Source organism: Gobius niger, assembly GCF_951799975.1.
Source record: "Gobius niger genome assembly, chromosome: 16".
NCBI lineage: Eukaryota > Metazoa > Chordata > Actinopteri > Gobiiformes > Gobiidae > Gobius > Gobius niger.
The window spans coordinates 18,189,103-18,212,431 of NC_136867.1; the positions used below are offsets into that span (position 1 = coordinate 18,189,103).

The 23,329-nt window shown below is 42.4% G+C and overlaps 1 protein-coding gene across 1 annotated transcript in view; it reads right to left on the minus strand.

Annotated features, from left to right (window-relative positions):
• atrn (attractin) overlaps nt 1-23,329 on the minus strand; it is a 141,499-nt gene extending 118,170 nt beyond the window's left edge. The window contains exons 1-5 of the mRNA XM_079573306.1: nt 22,860-23,329; nt 8,248-8,331; nt 4,415-4,528; nt 3,113-3,241; nt 200-396 (exon numbers count right to left, since the gene is read on the minus strand). Coding sequence (XP_079429432.1) covers nt 200-396; nt 3,113-3,241; nt 4,415-4,528; nt 8,248-8,331; nt 22,860-23,059 — 724 coding nt within the window. The 5' untranslated portion in view covers nt 23,060-23,329. The remainder of the gene's footprint in view (nt 1-199; nt 397-3,112; nt 3,242-4,414; nt 4,529-8,247; nt 8,332-22,859) is intronic.

Genomic DNA, 23,329 nt, shown 5'->3' on the forward strand with positions numbered 1-23,329 from the left:
TAAAGACGGCTTAAACAGAAAAGCGCTGTACGAAAACAAGGTGCTTAAAATGTACACAAAAAAAGCACTGTTATATCCTGCAGAGCAATGGTAGAAGAATAATGCATGCCATGGCAAAAAAACAACACAATAAGGAGGAAAAACATTTAGGCGCCTTACTTTTATTGATCCGCCTTACACGGGTTACGATCAGACATACCTTGCCAGCCGGTATTGCAGATGCAGGCCTTCTCTTCGCAGCGCCCTTGATCGGGGTAACCGCAGTTGGCCACGCAGTACGGGACGTCGCAGGCCTCTCCTTTCCAGCCCTCTTCACATTCACAGAACACTGCGCCGGTGGAGTTCCCCAGAAGGCACTCCCCGTGACCCGTGCAGTTATTGGGACAGGTGTTCACCCTGCGAGACAAAGTGTTTCAGCTCATAGTTTATTGTGAAGTAGTCAACAGCTGGCTCAGATTGGGCAGATATTAGACTGGCTTTAGATATTAGGGGTATTTAAATGAGCTAATTTAACACAGAATTGACAGTCATTTGATTTCCGTTGCATGTTTTTGTCTCTCATATTGTTATTATTATTTCGTCCAGGACTGACCGGTGGCGACACTGAGCATCAGGTGCGCTTTGCTGTGTTTTGGCGAGTGGGCCATCTGCTCCTCCGGCGCGTCCCGCTCTGAGCCAGGAGCCTAAAGCTGTCGGAGTAAAGTGGCCTTATGAGAACCGCACAAGCGCTTCAACGAGCCCCGGACCAACCCAAACACGACACTGGGTAATGGCAACATCCCAGTGTCGCACGTTTCTGCAGCCAATGCGGCAAAATAGGCAGCACACAATGTTTTGCCAAAGAAAATACGTTTACGCTGGGCTTTTGAGATGATTTATTACGCCTCTTTACAGGGTGCTGCTCTTTGCTATGCTGTTAATTAGGTACTGGAAGAATGGGCGCATATAGTAAGAATATATAGACACTGATAGATAAACAACATACCAGGCGATACCAAATGTTGTATGTCTATTTTCTAACCACACCATCAACCTGTAACTTTCTGAATCTCCCAATCACTTACATCACAGCCCCGTCCAGCCCCGTCAGCCCCGTCAGCCCCGTCAGCCCCCTCAGCCCTCGTCTGTGTCTTTGCACAAAGCCTCTCGTCTCGTCTTTATGTGGCGGCGGCGCGTGTTTTGAAGCTCGCAGACCAAAGACGGCGACCCGGGGCACTCTCTCTCGCCTTTATTTCTCCGCGCCTTTTTTTTTACTCGGCCCAACTTCAATCCCGTTACTATGACAACGTTGGCAAAAAAAAAAAAAGCTCCCAAAACCCCGGCGACGAAAGGCGGGCTATTGTGGCCTCTCTGCAGATGTTTGGCGAGGGCGAGCCGCTCTTTGGCTTTCAGAAAACATTTGAAGATGCAGGGTTTAAGCGCTTCTAGTCAACTTGTCCATTTTTTACATACTGAAAGACATTGCGGCTGAGGAGATATCAATTGGAAACTTTTGCTGTAGATTACTGATACAAATATGGGGGGAAAAATTATGTTTTGCAATTCTCCGTTTTTTTTGTGTGCTACACTTGGATACAAAACATGTCAACATTTGTGAATTAGTACAAAGACAAAGGAGTGCTGTGATGTTGATGTGATTTCCTGGAAAATTTGTCATAAAATAAGCATTGCTCGGGGTGATTTTTGGTCTATTTTTTACTCCCACGTCAAAACTAATATATCAACAGAGAAAACCAGTTTAGAATGTCAACATTGACCAGGCCAACTATTGTGAAACCCAACAAACATTATTTTTACAACAATATTCATGACATACCCATCAAAAGTTGGGAGACACTATGTATGTATAGGCTTTAGTTTATTTTCAACACTATTTACATTGTGTGATTCTCAATGAAGACAGAACACATGGGATTAGGGCCGAAACAAAAAAGGGTGAAATAACTTCATATGGTTTAGTTTAGTTTAGTGTTTAGTTTAGTTTATGTGAGCAACATGGAAAGACGCATACAGGTATAGTAAACATGTAGTTGTAGAAAAATTCAAAAATTGCAGAAATATTCAAAACATAAGAAGCCTTAGTGCAGCTCAAAGGGAATTAATTCTTTTTTGTTAATTAATGGATCCCCATTAGTCTTTACCATATAAAGAGTATTCTTCCTGGGGTCCATGAACACGTAGGAAGTAGGAATAAGTTAATAATAACTTATAAGGCACTACCCCTCCATTCAATGCACATACACAACTTACACTACTGCTGCTGGTTGTCACCTGAGATGGTTTAACAGTCTGTGAAGTCAAACCATTTCTGGTGACGACATCATGAAGAATTTTGAACATATTTGGTTTAAAACATAATTCCATATGTGTTCATTAAAGAAATGCCTTCAGTGAGAATTCACAAGTCTTGAAATAATATAAAATAAACAGGTACTGTACATCTCCATTATATGATTTTATATAGTAAAAATGTATTTAAGCATAAAATAAACTCCAATAAATTCACTATCTAGTTACCTGTTTCAGATGTCAATATAAAAATGGATTTATTTAATGTATTGGGGGATACGAGTCTCAGAATGTGCTCCCTCCTGCTCGTCTGTGATGAAGCCATTCACACTCTGACATGAGAGGGATCAGATCACTCATATCCCTCCGTACAGCTGTGTAGAGGCAGCGGCTGATGTTTTTGAGAGTGATAGGTTTTCTATGCGTCATCCAGTCCGAGAGCGCGTTTGAAGTGGGCCGCCCGCCTAAAATAAGACTCCACAGACAGTGAAATCCTCGTCACTGAGGAGCTAATATCAGCGCTGGACGTATGCAAAAGATATCATTGAACGGCTGTGGTTTCGAAATTGCAAGCTTTAGTTTTTATGTCATTTGCTACTGATGGTTGTCAAGCTAAATTTTGAAAGGCATGAGGATGAATCTGTGGTTGAAAACATCTGGATCTCACAATACTAATGGGTTATAGGCTTGTTTTGTGCTAAAGGACAACCACATGGAGGATTAGCCTACAACACAAATCTGAAAAGTTTCCCGGAGCAACTGGCTAGTTAGTGCCAATTTACCTGAAGAGATTTCAAACATATTTCAAACAAACTGTTCTGACCTGTATGAAATGTTGAAGCCTGTGAGGTTATAGGCGGCATCACTGAAGAAGTGCAGAAGAGCAAACCCGGACTGGGACACCACCTCAGGAACCGTCTCATTCCCATAACGCTCTGGGACGATCAGACCACTGCACGAGACAGACAGACAGACCAAATGTTTAGAGTGAATCTCTAGACTATAGGCAAGGTTGCATAAAGGCAGTGCAAGTGCTTTACAGAAAACAAAAGCAGGATACATTTTGAGTAAAAGAAAATTAGGGATGCACCGATACCACTTTTTCTAAAACCGATACGAGTACGAGTACTTGGATTTAAGTACTCGCCGATACCGAATACCGATACGAGTACAAGGCATTTTCTTCAACATTCTTACTTTTTTCACAGCAGATTGGTTTGTAATTAGTAAATTTACTCATTTGCTACACATTTAAGAGCAGTTATATTAGAATTGTGCTGATGCCATTTATTTATTTATTTTAATTTTCATTCAGTTGATTTTTAAATTTTTATTGCACTGTCCATTATAGACGAAAAGCCCATGTCCAAAAGCTCCCCAATGCCTGTGCTTTATTCATATATTTTTATTTAACAATAGTATTGAGATGGTCTCTTTTCGTCTTTACTTCAGCTCCGTGTGGATTTTCGCGTGTGTTTTGTAGCAACTTAGCGAGTAGCTACAGCGTTTTCATTGTTCTGCTGCAGCTCATTTTCGCTCAATATGGACATGCTATATGTCTTTACGTTGCATTTTCTGAGGACTTTTTAGTCGCTGGGTTAGTTTTTCAGATGAATAAACCTCTGGGCATAAAACGGCGTCAGAATGGCCAAAATTGCGCTAGCCGCGAGTTAGCAACGTTAGCCTGTATGTTGTAAACACTGCAGACGCTGCAGCACCAACAACATTAAGCTCTGGTTAAATCCAGCACAGACTCTGATTTAGAGAGTGCAGTCTGTAATAAAGTCAGCTCTATGTGGAATATTGTATTTGCACTAAAGAATTCTCCAGTTTGTTGCTTCTTCTCTCCTCAGCTGAGAGGTGCGCCTCGTAGGTGCGCTGGCCGCACGTCAAATGGTATCGGTTTCTGGTATCGGGACCTCATGAATGAGTACGAGTATGAGTACAAGCATGTGGTATCGGCCCGATACCCGATACTGGTATCGGTATCGGTGCATCCCTAAAGAAAATATACCAAACATACTTAAAATAATAATGAATGAATGCACCAGTCAGACACCAATGAAGAGATCTGAGGCTGGTTTCAGTTCATTCTTATGTTGATGTATTTTTTTAACACTTATACCTGAAGGCCGCCAGGAGAGGGGCGTAGATGGAGTCTCCGTCATAAACATACAGGTGGTCCCAGCTGCACTCCGTGGCAAAGTGGTTGAACCGAAGCCGAATGATGGTGTTTGGCCTGAACACACAAAACAGAGACTTCATTAAGGACATTTGTGTGGCTTTATTTCAAATCATTACAAAACACAAAGAATGATCAAATAATTTGACCTGGAAAAACATGAGCTTATGCAAGTTAAATGAACACAGTGTACTTGTGACAGCACTTAAATAGGAAGAGAATGTAATGCTGTTGATGTTGCCTATGGCCACAATGTTTAGACATCTGTGCATTGTATCGATAAATAGACAAAAATGTGTTCTATGAAGACCAAAAAACTAAAACTAAAGTCTGCGTCTATTAGGGCTGGGGCAATCCACTTTTGCCTTAAAGGAATAGGCCACCGTTTTTACGTACTAAGATATGTTCTTACCTCACTTTAGTCGTGTTAATATATCCCCGTCTGGTCTTTGTCCGTGCGCTCTGTCACGCAAACGGAGCACATACGCAGCCTCTCCCACATGTCACATAGCTCCAAAAAAGCTCACGATAGAAGCTACCAAGCTCTTCCACGTGTTCCCTATTTAAATAAAGTTACGTGAAGTGTTTTCATGCGAAGTATATTTACACAGAAATGTAGCATGTCGATTTTATAAGCAAATAAAAAGGGGGACTATATTGTGAGGCGTAATGATACGAGGAGTAAAATGTCCGCGCAGTAACTCCTAAAGACTTCCCCCGCTCACTTCCGTCAATAACCTTTAGGAGTTACTGCGCGGACGTTTTACTCCTCGTATCATTACGCCTCACAATATAGTCCCCCTTTTTATTTGCTTATAAAATCGACATGCTACATTTCTGTGTAAATATACTTCGCATGAAAACACTTCACGTAACTTTATTTAAATAGGGAACACGTGGAAGAGCTTGGTAGCTTCTATCGTGAGCTTTTTTGGAGCTATGTGACATGTGGGAGAGGCTGCGTATGTGCTCCGTTTGCCTGGCAGAGCGCACGGACAAAGACCAGACGGGGATATATTAACACGACTAAAGTGAGGTAAGAACATATCTCAGTACGTAAAAACGGTGGCCTATTCCTTTAAAGGGGCATGATGCAAGCTGGCCATTTTATACTCACTACTGCCTCCTCAGGTCATACATGTAACTGCAGTCTCTGTATTAAGCTTGTGCATGACGGCACTTCTGACCCAAAGTAACACCTTTTTGAGTGACAGTACAGGATTTTAGAGGCAGTTGTGGTGAACAGGTCTGGGCTCATTCTACACATTAGGACATGGCTGGAACGTGTAGGGGGAGGAAAATACTTAATTTTAACATTTTTAAACTCCGTATAGCCCCTTTAAAATAGTCATGTGTCCAAAGTTTATAAACCAAATTTCATTTGACATTTACTGAAGTGTTAAAGCAGTACTAAGCAACTCTTCCCCCTAGAGGCCATAAGCGCAACTGCAGGTGTCGTAGCAAGTTGCGATTTTTTCACTTATTAATTGTCTTGGAGAGTAAATACTACGCTGACAGGAAAGGCGAAGGGAGAGAGGGTTACTGTGCATCCAATTAAACAATGGAATTTTTTTTTTCACTCAAACTTTGCTGTAAATACTGTTTAAAGTGACGTTAGCCCGCAGTTAGCTTTGCCCGTTAGCCTGTTAGCTTCTTCTTCGTGATTCCATTAGTGTGTATTGCTTTCTCCGGACCGGTGGCAGTCAAGTTGCAAACATTGTTTTCTGGCCTGAGACACCAGGGGGAGATGAAAGACCCTCCAATCATCCCATAAACACTTGCATTACCCCCACAGGGAGTACGAAAAGGATTTATTAAGGTAAACACGTTACTTAGTACTGCTTTAAGATTGAAAAGTGTATCAAAGTGCTGTAACTGGAAAACAAAGGAGTGTATGATAAACATTCCTCCAAACACAAGTATTGAAAATATTGCGATACTTCATAAAGTACTTGGCATTCAAATCTGATCCGATATTTTGTCCCAGCCCTAGTGTGTATAGTCCCCACTACCACCACACAATCCACTGTTGCACAACACAGGCATGGTGTGAAAAATGTCTTGCCCAATTATTAAGTGCCCACAGTGGGAATCAAACCACCGACTTCAGGATTGGTTCGTGAAAATCCTCATTAGCGCAACACTGTATAACTTTCCAGCTCTCATACTTTGACTGTGCATTAATGCTGTGCTAAACTGCAGCCGTTTGATTACTGACCTACTTTCCCAATTAGATCTTTGCTTAAAAAACAGTGGCCACTTTATGTCCCGCGGTCTGAATTTGTCCATTTAAACTCGCCTCCCACTCGTGAACAAGCTCAGAGCAAACTTCAGCAACAAAATGGACATGACTTCAGCAGCTTCAAGATGAATAATTAACAAACGTGTGAAGGAGCCAGCAGTGGGAACCGATCCCGACTGTTGAGTACGATATCTGTTGAATTGCTTTACAGTAGAGATTCCAACTCAGGCTGAGGGAGGGAGATTGAATACTTTTGAAACTCTGTTCTTGATCTCACTTTGCAAACTAGGAGTGTCTTTCAGGTCTAATCAGGAGAAGAGGGGGAGGACTTCATTGTCTACCGTCTATTCTCCTCTCTCGTCTCATTTTGCAATCTTACAATCACTTTAAAAAAAGATTCCACTGAGTCTTATCTAACACTTGTTTCTGGCCTTGTAGATAAAAATTTAATTCTTTCTGTTTGATATTATTCTGTTTTGATATTATAACTGAACAGACACGCGCGTCAACCAAAAAAAACAAATGGCAACACCAGTGACAAAGATTGCAGTGACATATTATTCCAAAAAAGACTCTACAGTGTACTCGCCAGTCATCTAAAATTCCACCAGTGTGTCACAGTGGCTATTCAAGTTGTATGTACAGCCAATAGATCAAACAATGCATATAAAAGAAATGCAGAAATATTCCATAAGAAATCACATGAGCAGATCACGGTCACTGCTATGCCACAAGCTCACGTACATAAATGACGGTGCTGAACTGCTGCTTTTATATTTTTAGACTGAGGGTTGCATTGAAGAGCTTGCGTTCAGGAATGTACCCGTACTACATCAAATTAAACAAATAAATGAAACGACTTCAAAGATGCGATGCGTGCAAAGCTCCATTTAGATCGACTCCTTATGCAGGCCTACAGGAGGCACAGTGAATAGACGCATTTATCCGCTTATATGATTTACAGACTGCAGATACAGATGGCCTTGAGCTTCAGTAAACTCAGGACTTGTGACTTGAGAAATGCTATTTACTATGGTCCCGCGTCGGCCATTTTCATTTGTAAATCATCAAGTACTGCGTGTAATAATGAGGAGGCAAGTAATTGTACATTGTGGCTGTTCCTTTACTTTTCTCTCTTTATGTGGCGTTAAAGAAATGTCAAGGCTACATGACCTGGACTCAGCTCACATTTCAAACGTTTCATGACTCAAATCGATAATTTCTTGGTGCGATGATGCTGACTACAACAGAAGTACAATGTGCTATTGGATTTCTCACTTACTTTGTCTTTTCCATTCATCAACATCCGCACACGTCACACTCAGTCAGTTATTCAGAATTTAAACAATTTTAAAGATTCCCCCCCTGAAAGGCCGAACAAGAAATTGAAATTGATTTAAAATGACAAATGCTCGGAAATCACGAAGAAGTGCTGCCAGTGGTGTTGTATATAATGCTTGTGCTCTTGAGTTAAGTCTGGCAGTGGTTTTCAGTCTTTGTGCAGTGTTTGACGTGAAAAAGGTGCTAAACTTACTGTCCCTCGATGAGCCACGTGCACTTGGTCTTGTACTTGTAGTTCCCAGGTCCATCGGTGAGGTGTCCCGACGGCCCGGTCAACCTGCAGAGCGGACACGGGACAGATGATGTTAACAAAATAAACCTTGGCCATGACATAAAAGCACATAACACTTCAGATGAGTTATGTCTTGTGTGGGCCAGTGTAAGCAGGAAGTGCTTCGATTTAACTTTTGTTTAATAAACAGTTGATAAGACTCAAAACACTAAAAATATGTTGTTGTCGTAGTTACACACTTATTTCACTTGTTGGATACGGCAACAGGACAGATATGACATATAAGGAGATATGATTTCCGTAACTGTTTCTGTGTAACAATACTGTACCAATGGGCCATGACCATGTTCCAGTTCTATCACTGGAAAATGGCATTTATGCTAAAGAACAGTATTTCCAAACTGTGGTACAGGTACCACTGGGATACAAGGGCTACTTCTGGTGGTACTCGGCACTAGCCTGGCATCCAGACTAATCTCCGATGTTTATTAAGCGGAGTCTGGTTGGCGAGACTAACTAATTTAGAGAAGATGTTATCAACATGTTTGTCCTACTTATGATTAGTCTTGGTCTAGAACTTCTTTATTTTTGGTCAAGTCTTTGGTTTAGCCCAACAACCATTTCAAAAACATTTTACAAACGTGCATTTTGTTTCATAATTATAACCATGTTTTTCACAGATTTCAGTGATTGGAGCAGGCAGTACTTCTAGAAATCATACTCAGATATCATTTGTAGGAAAGAGCTCCTGCTGGGTGTGTCTGCCGTGGCTTTGACAGTGCAGTAAAAGTGTTATTAAATCCCAGGCTCTCGTTACAAAGCGCTGAGTCAGCAGAGGTTTGTAGAGGCGCAGGTAAACCCCTGCTCCTGTCCCGGGACAAGCCAACAGACCTGCCAATCATTAAACCTCATTACAACAGGGCTCCGCCCACAGCAGGGCGATCGATGAAGGACTGATGACACAGCAATGAGAGAGGGACGGAGAGGAAGGAAGGATTAATTGCACAAACAAGTCCTATTTACACCAAAAGACGCTAAAACAACAAGAAAATATTTACATCCAAGATGTTTTTTCAGGACAGAGAAAAGACAGACACAGTAACAATAAGCGAGCAAGTGAGACAGAGAGAGCGCGGCAGATTACATAAACCGTACACCTGGGACGTCCCGCCGCAGAATCACAATCTGTCATTACTGATGTACAGCTCAAGCCGCTGTGGTTCACAAGCGCCTCTCCGCACTGCAAAGCCAAATCCAGCTCACAACACTGGCATTAGGCTGACAGTAAACAGGACTTCTTGGATCTCTACTATCAAATCAATCACAAACAAAACTAATAAACAATCTAACAAATGTAAAAGAAGAAAGTGAAGAAAGTGGCTGAACAAAACCATTTCAACACACCATGTACTAAATCAGGACCAAAATAAGGTGAAAATAGGAAAATCGTGCCTAAAACTGATCTGCTGAATCTGTAAACGTCAGTCACGTTCAGTATATCGTGGCTTTTTGAGATATGGATGTGTGTTATTGGGGCATGGAGGATAACTTGTTGATATACTGTGCAGGCCTGAATAGAGGTACATTACATTTCAAACATCTATTGATTTTGGCTGGACTGCACTTTAAGACTGAGTCACACACTCAGGGGTTTCCCGGTGGACTGTAGTGAATGCTCATACATCACTGCGGCTCTGAGCCATGTCCGGCTGCATCGCACAAATATGTCTTAAGTCCGTCTCTAGGCAACAATTGTTATTGAAAACTTCGGCAGGATCCCAGAGCGTTGGTCCAGGCCAAGTCCAAGTACAGAGGTCTTTTCAGGTCACCGTCATCAAAATAAGACTTTTTTTTTCTTTTTTTTTTACTACGAATGCACAAAGTGGTTCGTTTTCCTCTCTCAGAAAATACTCCTCCCTGTTCAAGGCCTGGACGGTGGCGCAGTAATTGCATGTGAAGAGATGATACAACGATCTACCGGGACAGAGGACGAACTCCACTGAGAAATATCCAAGCATTACACCTACAAAAGGGTGTGAATGGTAATTAGATGCTCATAAAAAATACTGTCGACAACACACTCCAATAACAGCTGGTGTCTGCAAGAAAATCCCCTATTACTTTATATTACATTAGTTTGTCCTAATACTCAACATGTGCGTTTCATTACAAGGCAGTTTGGCGACTAATATAATCGTAGTCCATCTGTTTTCAGGATCTATTTATGTCTACTGTAGCGCCAGTTTGATCTAAATGTCAGATAATACAGTCCTGTAGTGGTGGTAATGTAGGGAATTGATTCATTTAAAAAGGGTGAGCATGAGCATGAGAGATTTAATTTTATAGATGTCACTTTTAGAACAGGATCTTCAAGAGGAGACACTTCTGGCACAACTCAAACAGTCAGTCTCGAAATATGCAAGACGTCACCTGGAACAAATCAACAAAATATCCAATCTACACAACAATCTGTTCTGTAACTTCTCACGCAGTAGGGACATGTCCACTTACAGACACCACTTTTTTTTCTACAACAGTTACCTAAACAGAACATTAAAAGGTGCACTATGTAAGTTTTTGACATTTCAGTGACCCAGTAGCTGTATGGGTGGTCAGCTTGGCGCTTTCGCTTTCCATCCTGGTGGCTCCTATGATGCTTCAGGATCAATTTTATTTCCTTTTTTTTATTTTTTATTTATTTTACGATTTCTGGTAGGTTTTTGGAATGAAATGCATATGTAACCAAGGATATGGTTCAATCAGCAGTGACAACCCAAAAACAACTGATCCTGGAGCATCGTACAGGCCAGCAGGATGCTAATCACGCAAACATAAGCTGGGTCACTGAAAGGTCAAATACGGACGAATATCAACTTATTTTGCATAAAAGGTTGCAAAGTGCACCTTTAAAAGGGACTATACAGAGCTTTAAAATGTTGAAATTATGTATTTTCCCCTACATGTTGCAGCAATGTCCTAAGGCAGGGGTTTCCAAAATGCGGCCCGGGGGCCAAATGCGGCCCTCAGACCAATTTATGGTGGCCCTCGGCCTCTTGCTGTATCGGTACACATCACCAGAGATGGACCTTTTTATTTGAAATGTAATAATTCTACACAATTCTAACCTAACAACTAACATTTTATGGTGAGACAGAGCCGGCATGAAGGTTTTAAGCTTAAATAGAGGTATGGGGCACAATTTAAACCTTTGCTAGTCGAAGGTTTTGCGGCACTAACTACTGATCTACGGCCCTTCACCCCGTGTACGCTTCAATATGCGGCCCCCCATGAAAAAGGTTTGGACACCCCTGTCCTAAGGTGTAGAATGAGCCCAGACCTGTTCACCACAACTGCCTCTAAAATCCTGCACTGTCACTCAAAAAGGTGTTCGAATTGCCATCATGCACAAGCTTAAAGGAATAGGCCACCGTTTTTATATACTAAAATATGTTCTTACCTTACTTTAGTCGAGTTAATATATCCCCGTCTGGTCTTTGTCCGTGCGCTCTGTCACGCAAACGGAGCACATACGCAGCCTCTCCCACATGTCACATAGCTCCGAAAAAGCTCACGATAGAAGCTACCAAGCTCTTCCACGTGTTCCCTATTTAAATAAAGTTACGTGAAGTGTTTTCATGCGAAGTATATTTACCCAGAAATGTAGCATGTCGATTTTATAAGCAAATAAAAAGGGGGACTATATTGTGAGGCGTAATGATACAAGGAGTAAAACGTCCGCGCAGTAACTCCTAAAGGTTATTGACGGAAGTGAGCGGGGGGAAGTCTTTAGGAGTTACTGCGCGGACGTTTTACTCCTCGTATCATTACGCCTCACAATATAGTCCCCCTTTTTATTTGCTTATAAAATCGACACGTTACATTTCTGTGTAAATATACTTCGCATGAAAACACTTCACGTAACTTTATTTAAATAGGGAACACGTGGAAGAGCTTGGTAGCTTCTATCGTGAGCTTTTTCGGAGCTATGTGACATGTGGGAGAGGCTGCGTATGTGCTCCGTTTGCCTGGCAGAGCGCACGGACAAAGACCAGACGGGGATATATTAACACGTCTAAAGTGAGGTAAGAACATATCTTAGTATGTAAAAACGGTGGCCTATTCCTTTAACTTAGAAGGTGCAGTTACACGTATGACCTGAGGTGGCAGTACTGAGGATAAAATGGTCAACTTGCATCTAGTCCCTTTAACTTCCAAAAACAAGGCACATTTTGACTTCTTTATTCTGAAAACAAATTAGCAAAATATTCTCTGGAAAAAAATAGTATTTAATGTCCACCAAAAACACAATTTTGATAAAAAATCATTTTTATCTATCCCCATTCCCCCATTTGACCGGATTCCCACTGTTCAGCTGAGGGAAAAACTATAGTAAAAGTCGCTCTAATCAAATGTAGGAGGCAAAGTACAAGCGGCGCCAACTGTGATAAACAAAACAAAAGCACGGGCTTCGGCAATCATTAACCGACGACTGACAGAGTGTTTTCCGAAAAGACATTAACTACACTGCGTTGTGTTGTGCTGTTTATGTGATTCTATACTAGTACTAATCTACTATTATTTAACAATAATGCTGCGGGATTTAAATAGATGTGAGCATGGCCCCCAACAAAAACTAAACTGCCAATAATGTCCATGTATAAATGTTGATAGTGAGGGCTTCCTGTTATGTTTGGCGCCAGTGTTTAGTGCCTGTGTGTTGGTGTCATCCTCCCAGAGCAGCAGTATCTCCACTCACAGCCAAAGAGAGCAGCCCAAAAACAGAGCCGTCCCAACAACAACAACCGTCTGTCCACACAAGCTCCACATCCACATGGAGAGGAGGCCCGTGCTTAATCCAGCCTGTGTAAACTGTTCCACTCTGTAGCTTTGGTATGTTTTAAATTATTGTAGGTAGTTTGAAGTCTGTTGTGCTCACCCGCTGACCGAGTGGGGCCTCTCTTCATTGCTCTTTTATTTTTGTATTTATTTGTGCTTTTTTTGTGTTTTGTGTTCTAGTTGCTTTTCCAGCACGTGTTTGTCACTCTTTTGTTGCTTTTGTCACTGTTTTGATGCTTGTCTTTCAAGAATCTTTAAGATGTGGGTAAAGCCAAACTAGAGAAAATGTGCTTGGTTCAGGTGGGGGTTAAGAAGTTAATAGTTAATAGTTATTTAGGAAAAGCTTTTTGCTAGGGTTTACTGTTTAGGCCTTCAACTAGCTTGAAAACCAGACAAAATTATTCTAAACAGTAAACAAGTTTGCTCACTGTGCACAGTACAATGTGTCTAGCATTTATGTTGCAACAACATGGCCAAAACAATTAAGCATCACCTGGAACTCGAAGTACAGATAAGGTCTGGTTGATCGGTCATCCATGCAAGACAATAAGCGGAGCTCGCCTTCCATGCGGTCCAGATGTTATGAAAGACTTTCTAAAGTGTATCCGTCACAATCTTGCGAACATGTAGTTCAGCTTAAGTGGACTATTGGGTTTATTGTGAGGCTTGTGAGCAGAGTAAAAGTACTGAGAGCTTTGCAAAATATTGCTGTGAACATAAACATGTTGTTACATTATACTATACTATATATACTATACAATAACAATAATACAAGACTGTTTTGAAAAACGCTTGCAGTGTCACCTATATGTCATAATGGTAAAACTTCAGTGACCTTGGGGGACCTCTAAATATTATCTAAATGAGCTGAAATTTTTAAAGTAGTTTCATGGTGTCATAGTGAAACTTTTTAGGGGGACTGCACTGGCATTTTCCCCAAAAAAATTTTTTGGGACACCCTACCCCCCTCCTGCGGTAATCCATTGCTCCAGACCGGTTTCAAATCATGCACTTGACCGGCTGAGAGCTGTCATCACTTGTTGAGACTGGACAGATTTCTGACTGCACTAATCCCTGATGCGGCTGAGCCAAATGTGAAGAAATTCTGGACATAAACTTGAAGAAACAGACGGAAAAGGCTGAACACACAGAGAGCAAAACATATCGACAAACAGCAACAACATCGAGGCATTTTCTGGCCACATAAAGAGTAGCACAGTTGTGTAATTGTAAGTAAAAGTTCAGTTTTGGTCATGCTTTTCCTAGTTTAGTTCCATTCCAGCCTTGTTTAGCCTTGTGTTTGAGCCTGTATACACTACATACAGTCACAAATAGCCCCCAACGGCGCTGGGGGTCACTGGGTTAGCATCAGGACAGGAGCGTCCCACACAAGGACCTTATTCAGCCGCTCTCAAACTCACGAGACGCCGCAGATCTCTTAGAAACTCAAGAGGCACGAAAAAGCCCATAAAGCTACATGTGTTTGGGGATGAGGGGCATAAAGTCTGAGCGTCTCCATCAGATATGACTGAAGAAGAAGTGACCTACAGCGAATTACGTGACATTGATCCATGTAAAACCTTATCTCTCCATTACTCCCCATACTTTATTAGAAAAAAAAAATAGAAACCAAAACCAAAGTCTCCAGAGCCTCAGTAGCACTATGTATAATAAGTTTCTATATTCTGGCTCCCTCTCCTCAGACAAAGCCGCACACATGGGCCATGGCCGAACCTCCTCATGGACTCATTAGATCAGCCGGGGACATAAACAACAGCGGAGTGTGCAGTGCCCCTCGGAGTGTTGACATTGGCCGATCCGGGGGACTCCATCTTGGCACGGCGGCCGCACAGAAGGCTGCTTTTTACCGTCCCGGGCCTCTTGTATGGAACCATTGTCCGTATGCTAAACACCGAGGGAGCAGTGCCCGAAAAAAAACCAACGGCCCTTTGACCAAGACGCAACAACACGACCTCCCGGGTTCGTCTGGGGGCTGCACAAAACACACTCGAGTTGCACCGGGGTAGAGCTCCTAAAACATTATTTACAACTGATAAAGTACCATTGTATAAACAGGGGATTTACCAAAGAGATTTCAACATGTTTTTAGCTAAAAAAGAAAAAAAAAGCATGTCCTTGTAGGGAAAGTTGTCCTCTGCAACCCGGCAGGGGCGTCCTGTTTCGCCTATGGACACATCTCAAGATCGAAAGGTAGGTTTGTTCAGAAGTGCAGAGCTGGAGGAACTGGCCAATTGTGTAAAGATTGATGGAGGAAACCAGAGTGCTGACAGGAAACTCTCCCAAACACAAGGAGAACATGCAAACCTCACACTAGGAGTTCTACCTGTTACTGTTTATTGCTGGATGACACCAGGACAAAAGCCTTTTACAACAACTATAAAAAGAGACTTTACAATCACTCACATCCCGATACCACATGCCATGTTCATAAAATTGACGAGATTATGAATGATGAAAACTTTTAGCACAGTAGGCTCTGAACTATGGATCCTGTTGGGCAAAGACGTGTTATCCAACAAAGACCAAAACTGCCATAGCTTTAGAGCAGGGGTCCTCAAACTCCGGCCCGTGAGATGATTTAACCCGACCGGCCCGGAAAAAAAAGTAAGTCTCTAGACCATTCCTAGGCGGAGTTATGATTATTTTTTTTAACTAAATAACCAGTACACTCATTCCAACCACTAGGAGGCAACTTCAATAAAAAAAAAAAATAATTCCACACGTGTCCAGCAGGGGCGCTGACATAAGAGATCGGGACATAAACAACAAATTATAGCCATGTGACAAATGAAGCTTACCATCTCAGCTATTACTTGGGTCACATTACGCAATGATGTTTTATTTGAAGATAGTAGTAGTGGGGATGACTGTGCCAGGACAGTAATCTCTACTTCACAATGAGGCCGGCTGCATTTTGCCGGGTCAAACAATTCTATGTTATAGCCAACCCGGCCCCCCATCATAGTCAGGAACGATAACGTGGCCCCCTGAGAAAAAAAAGTTGAAGGACCCCTGCTATAGAGAATGGAGCGTCAGGCCTTTATGCGATTATTTAAACTCTCAACCCGAATGCAGTGCATCAAAAAGCACATCGTTTCTTGCCAACTTTAAACACTGTTCATATTTCCAAATACTTCCCTTTTCCTAGTGACATGGGTTAGAAGATTACGTTTCAGTAAAAATGCTGATATTTGAGCTGTCGGTTTAAAGCCTTTGTGCGTTTCCGGACACAGACAAACACTGTGCACACAAACGTTTACCTCCAGACGATTCAAACTTTAATGAAGCCCAAAGGGACCGCTGACCACAGGGCCAGACGGGCTTAAGTGCAGGGGCTGACATACATTTTATACACAGACTAGAAATGGGGGCTGATAATGGAACTCATATTTCTGCCCTCTGAACGAACTTCACATCTGGACAAACTGACAGTAAAAAAAATGATCTTTATCGTATGAACCCTTCCCCAAGTGCTTGATTTGTAAATGAGTATTTTCAGGAACACTTTTGGACTGATGTGATGGATTTGGGGGAACAGGCCAGAAGCGTAACCAGGACACTCTCATTAAACGCCATAATATCATCTCAAATCTTTCCCGGATACAAAAAAAAACAACGAAAGGTGGGGGAATGAATTAAGCACTGCCCTTTTCCTGAACAGGCATGGAGATCTACGCTTCCAGCTGTGACACACCTGGGATAGAGTCGTGCAGAGGTCAGAGGATGCAGTTATCGAACATCCCAAATCACGCAGTTTGAATCACCGTGACCGGAAATGACCCCGACCTCCACATCTCGCAAGACCAACAAACGTATCAAATTCCGACCTCTCGCATCTTTGCCGTGAGCCGTTGTTCAATCGGGTCCTTCTCGCGTCCTCGTTTACACCGGTTATTGGGTTTCTAATCCGTGAGGGGACAGAGCGTTCGGCACAGCGGGCGAGGCTGTAGTAGACGCGGCTATAAAAAGGTGAACGCCACCAGGACCCAGGATGCTGTTTCCATGACGACCGCATCACAAACGCTTATGGATGCTGTGCGATAGTAAGTAAGTAGAGCAGCGCAGGTGTGTCGAAAACAATGGATTTCACAGAGTACGCAAAGACTTAATACAAAATACTACATTTATTATATAGGTAGGATAAACAAAACCACTTTTAGGGTTCAGTTCCTGGTGCAGCTGTGGGAACTTTCCATGGGAGGTTTGCATGCACTTCAATGGACAACGTGTACTGGTTTCCCCTTAAAACATGCACAACAGGGTCATCTCTGGGGACAGGACTCGCTTAATGCGAGACCCTGAATCACATTGGGACTTTCCGGGTAAAAATAGATGACAAACAAAGAGGAAAAGGTCTGAGTGTTTTTGAGCCATGAGAAAAAGTAAAATGGAGAGAAAGAAGATATTGTGACGATCTCAAAAAGTCGGTTGGGAAAATTTCAAACAGTACATCTTCTATTGGGCCAGCGGATTTGAATGAAAGAGGTTGAACATTTGAGCAAGCTGAAAAGACGTCACGTTGATCATATGAGAGAGAGAATAAATCAAATGCACTTTAGGCTTTAATCGCAGTGACCCGGTGACCTGAAGATGAATTCAGGCAACAAAGCACTCAACCAGACAAGAAACATCGGCTTTTTTGAAGATGTGGGTGATAGAGAGTGTCACAGCTGAAGAAACTGTCACTTTAAACAAGACACCACACAATTTACGTTTTCTGTATATGTTTTTATGAAGAGTTAAGATGACCGAGCAACATCTAAGCTCATCTAAGTTTTCCTCAGGGACAAACGCTACTTAACCGCTGTCATCTTAAGAGAAGCAACACGTTTACCACCCGCTACAGAAAACTTCCTCTAACTGAATCCACTTTTCTCCGTGAAAGAAGCAGGAGCTACTCGGCACAATAGGAATCTTCATTTATTTTCAGAGCACTTTTCTCAGAAGTTACAAAGAGCTTCACAGCAGAACAAGGGGTAATTTGGACTAAAATAGGCTTTTTCTGTTCGGCGTCTGATGTGAGATTGACAGAGAGAGAAAAACTTAAAAGCAAAACAGCGCAATGAAGCACAGTTTACAACCGAAATATTACTTTTTTGTCTATATCATGAATATGTTTCAAATGGGATTTAGTGAGTAGGAGGACACAACTGCAAATGGCCAAATACTTTCATTTAAATTACTCATTGGCAGGGAATACCTCCCCCCGGGATAAAAACTATGGCAAATGGTCACATTTATCTCGACCTCTGACACACTTCTACACTCAATATGTTTTATAAATGAACTACTCACTCGTTCAAGGCAGCTGAAGTGTCTTATAGCCTGCAGAAGGGTGTCAGCAAAATGCTCTACTACTCAGAGAAATTGAAGCCTATACTGTATGTACAATGCTACAGTCATACTGCAATCCAGTCAAAGTAATATGTCAAAATGCAACAAGTCTGACATTTTCCTTTATTTTTCAAAACTGGTAGTTACATTTCTTTTCTCCCTTACCACAAAGACACCATTACTGTCAACAGCAGCCATCCCCTGAATCACTGCAACTGTCCAAAGTGTGACCCAGGGACCAAATGCGGCCCTCAGACAAATATATTTTTTTCAAAATAATAGTTTAGTTTATTTGTTTATTTGAGCAGTATACATTCTGCTCAAAAGGAGTGGGCTGAAGCAAGAAGCATATGAACGCCCACCCCCAGCTTTGTTTGACTTAAATCATCGTAAAACATCCCATGATAAACATGAAATACAATGAAATACAACCTACTTCGGGTGATCAATACAGTATTGCAGGAGAAAAATGTGACAAAAAAAGCAAATAAATGTAGACGATAAATATTGAGGCTAAAAAGTGTCATGTGTATCTGTCATCTATTGAACAACAAATCGATATAGTAATTATTGTGACAGACCTACATGGGGTTACGCGTCAACACTTAAAGCAGAACTAAGTAACTCGTGCCCCTAAGCGCTACAGCAGGTGTCGTAGCATGTTGTGTTTTTTTACTCATTAATTGTCCGTGAGAGTAAATACTACGCTGACAGAAAAGACAAAGGGAGAGAGGAATATTGTACAACCAGTTACACAATGGAGATAATTTTCTTTCACTTTCACTTGGCTGTAAATACTGTTTAAGTGGTGGTAGCCCGCAGCTAGCTTTGCCCGTTAGCCTGTTAGCTTCTTCTTCGTGATTCTATTAGTGTGTATTGGTAGGTCCGGCCCCGGAGGCAGCAAAGTTGCAAATGTGATTTTCTGGCCACAGGCACCGGGGGAAATGAATAACCCCCTAATCTTCCCATTAACACTTGCATTACCACCAGAGGGACTACGAGGATTTATTAAGGTAAACAAGTTACTTCGTACCGCTTTAAAACTACATGTAAAGTAAAAACCTAATCTTGACTGTTGGTTATATGTGGATTTAAACTAGGCATGGTATGGACAGGGATTAGAGACCAAAACAAAAACAACGTTCCCAGTGAAGCATACAGACGCTGATGTCAGGTGAAGATATTACCAAAAACAACCGATGGACAAGGGGCTGTTTTTGTTGCCGCTTCTATCTTTTCTCTCAACTATTCAGCCTGTAGTCATTCCAACCAAGTTCCTACAAAATACGCCAATCACAAGCCGGTGTATTTTTGCCTTTCTGACACGCCTCTTAACTCAAACTGCCGTGTTTATTCAGCACAGGTACTGGGTCATTTCCCGTGTTATGGTAAGGATGCGCTCGGTGTGGGACCTGGCGAAAAATGTTGAAAAATCATGTTAGTTTTAGCTGTCGGACGCTTTCCTGCGACTCGTCGTCATACGTTTTCACACGGGGTGAATCTAAAAAACATGGCAAAAATCAACACCACGGCTACTGCTGCTGATGGTGATGATGCGGTGAGCTTGTTGCCGTGGGAACAATACAATAGGCACTCATAATTTGGTCAAAAAGATAAAAGGAGATTAGCCTAATTAGACTTTTTTCTTTCCATGGGTCAGGAGTGATTGAATATGAGCACAGTTTCCAAATGATTAAAACTACTGTATTTAAGGCAGAACTGGCAGAGGGTTATTTTAAGGCAGTACTTGTGTCCGTAAGTTAGGGAACATTATGTCTCATGCTGCGCGGGATATAATTAATATAGTGGCCAGGGTTTAGCTCACAGCAGGCAATTTATCATCGACCTCTTAAAGCTTTTAACCATGTCATCTGCATTTTGGTCAGACGCAGGATGTGCTTTACAGCAACTACTACTTTTTTTTTAATCCAAGCCCAGAGTATTCCAGAGAGAAAACAAACTGTGCCACGCGTTTGACTCTGGCAGACTGTCGTTTGCTACTGAAACTACTACCGGCAGCACGATTCTGGAACAAACTTGATTGTGATTTTGAAGGAAAGAATTGGAATTAGAGGCGATTTTTGTTGTAAAATGTGGATTCAGGTTGTTCCGTGCATTTAATTACATCTATAGAAAAAAAAAAGTGAAATATGAACTTCTAAACAAACACAACAAAGAGCATGCTTTGTAACATGAGATCTGGGTGTTTGGAGTGAATATTGTTCAGCCGTTTGCGATTTTGCAAACTGTGACCAATTACCAAACTGCAACTGAAACCTCAACTATGCTACAAGAAAGTCTGCATCAAATTGACAAGAGCGATCTTGTTAGAAAGAGACAGACCACTGACCAAACAAAAGTTGTTGTGCGGAGCCCAAAGCCTTTTGTAGCTTAGTTTCAATGTAGAAAATGCACCAGAAAAAGACACATATACAAAATGTGTGGGTGGTTTTAAACAATAACTCACAAAGTAAAAGTTAATCTGAGATTTTATCAATAAGCAACAAAATACCTCATAAACAACCAGCTTTTACAACTTTTATCAGCCAATGTACCACATTCTATCGCTACAGCACTGTAATTACTCCAAACTAGACCAAACATGCCACTCGTACAAGTTTACTGTGGGACACAGACAAAACATCAAGCCTTCATCCCCACTGCTGTCAGACTGTACAATAAGACTGTAAAGTAACATGTGCAATAATCTCCGTATCAGCTGCACTTTATTAACTCTGAGTGATCTTCTTGAACGCCGACTGTAACAAGTGAATTTCTCCTTTGTGAGATCAATAAAGGATTATCTTATCTTAATAGAGACTCTGCAGCAGATAAAGACCTGCAGGTCACAAACTAACCATTTCTGATTGTGCACCAATGCGAAAACATACAGATATAAAGCATCTGCAAGGAAACGTGCAAGATGAGTGCAAGGGCCATGTCTGGTTAACTACAAGCCACATGGGCGAGACACAGTTTTTATGAGGGGATTGTAGATTACAGTGTGTAAATGTAGAATATGAAATGCTTGTGGCTCCAGACATTTGATCAAAATGGTAAGTTCACCTTTGGTCAATGTCATTTATGATCATGGGACTTTTTAAACGCCGGGTCCACTGCCAATTCTGCTGAAGGAGCCTTAGAGTTTGGAGGAGGACAATGGAAGATTTTTGCATTCATTTTGTGTTTGAGCTGAGGCTTGAGCTTGAATCACAATAGTAAAATTTTACACACTGAATGAAAGTTGCGGGTTAAGACTTCTTCATCTCGCTGCCAGTGTCGGGGTCCAGTTTTAAAAGCCTTGTAGAGCCATTTTCTCATATAAAAGATTGCACAGCGCTCACAACCTTATGCCAATACCCATAACAACTTGTTAAACAGTCATCCTGTTCCCGGTCCACCACTGACTGTTCCTACTCAGACCCCCAAGAGCTGCAGTAGTGGAGATGCTCTGACCCAGTCACCCAGACAAGACAGTGTGTCCTACTTTCACAAAAGCCTTGGTTATGCTATAATAATGCGCACAATTTGAAATTCATTTGATGAATTCAACAACGAGCCTGGCCTAGATAGATGTTATAACCTCTTTTATAACTATAGCCTGTAGCCTTCTCAAATAATCATAGCCTCTCTCCTCCAATTGAGGACCCTTTAAATAAAGATCTTCTTCTTCTTCTTTCCATAAGATCAGAACATATAATTCCATTCCCTGCTATGGCCGTACAGAGCTCATGAACTTAGGAGCAAAAGAACACAACATTTCAGGCAGAGATCCCAATACAAGCATTACTGGTCATTCTAATGGTGAGAAATACTTCAACAAGATGCCTCTTTACTGTGAGCGGGCTGGAGTCCCCTCAGACCTGCCTCCAAACTTTGCAGGGAGCGGGACAACAGGCACCGTCTCCATGGAGATGTTGCCTCTTTGCCTTGATAATCTGTACGTCTTCCTCCAAATGCTTTATATGTCGTAGGTGTCCCGCGATCATCAGGAGAAGTTTGACAGCTGTCCTGTTTGCTGATGTTTTATAACAGTGTAGTTGCAACATGTGACCAGGGATGTTCGGCAGTGTAGCTTTAAATGCAGGCTACTGTGCTACAATGTAAAGAGGCAGAGCAATAGAAGACACAGTGTAACGTGCAGCATGAGGTCCGGGTTAATGTGGGACTAGCGCGGCTTATGGTTAACTATAGGACACTTTCTGTTGCGCGTCTCGTGAGTGCATTCGATTGTGCTTTAATTCAAGTCACCTGCCGCCTCACGCTCCTCTCGCCTACCCCTGCGCCCGTAGCGTCCCGGGGCAGAACACGGCCCCCAAAAAGCGGCGTTATTGTTATGGCTGTGCGTGGTGTCTATAGCCTATACACACTATACACTGTACCTGAAGCGTCCTCCGCAGTGCTGGCATTGGTCCCCCACCCAGCCCGGGTAGCACACGCAGCCGCCGGTGGCCGGGTTGCACTGTCCGTTCACGCACGGTTTGTCGCAGTCCTTGGCCTCGTTGAGCGCGGGGAGCCCGGACAGCAGCCCCGCGGCGGAGAGCACCAGCGCGGCTAGGAGCAGCAGCGAGGCCCGCGACATCCTCCACTAAAGATGGCTGCTATTGAGTCCGGGGACGCGCGGAGGGGCAGACGCGCAGAGGTACGGGGAGCGCGTGGAGGGGTTGCTGCCTGTGGCGCCGGTGCCGAGGTTCGGCTCGGGCTTATTCGCGTCGTGGCTCTCGCTCTTCGGGCAGGTGGTGCTCGGTTGGTTTACATCTTCACAGCGGCTCTGTGTTTGCCTGCGCCGCTGCACCGAGCCGCATATTGACATCCAGAAGTGACGTACGTCTTGGCAACGGAAATGCGCAAC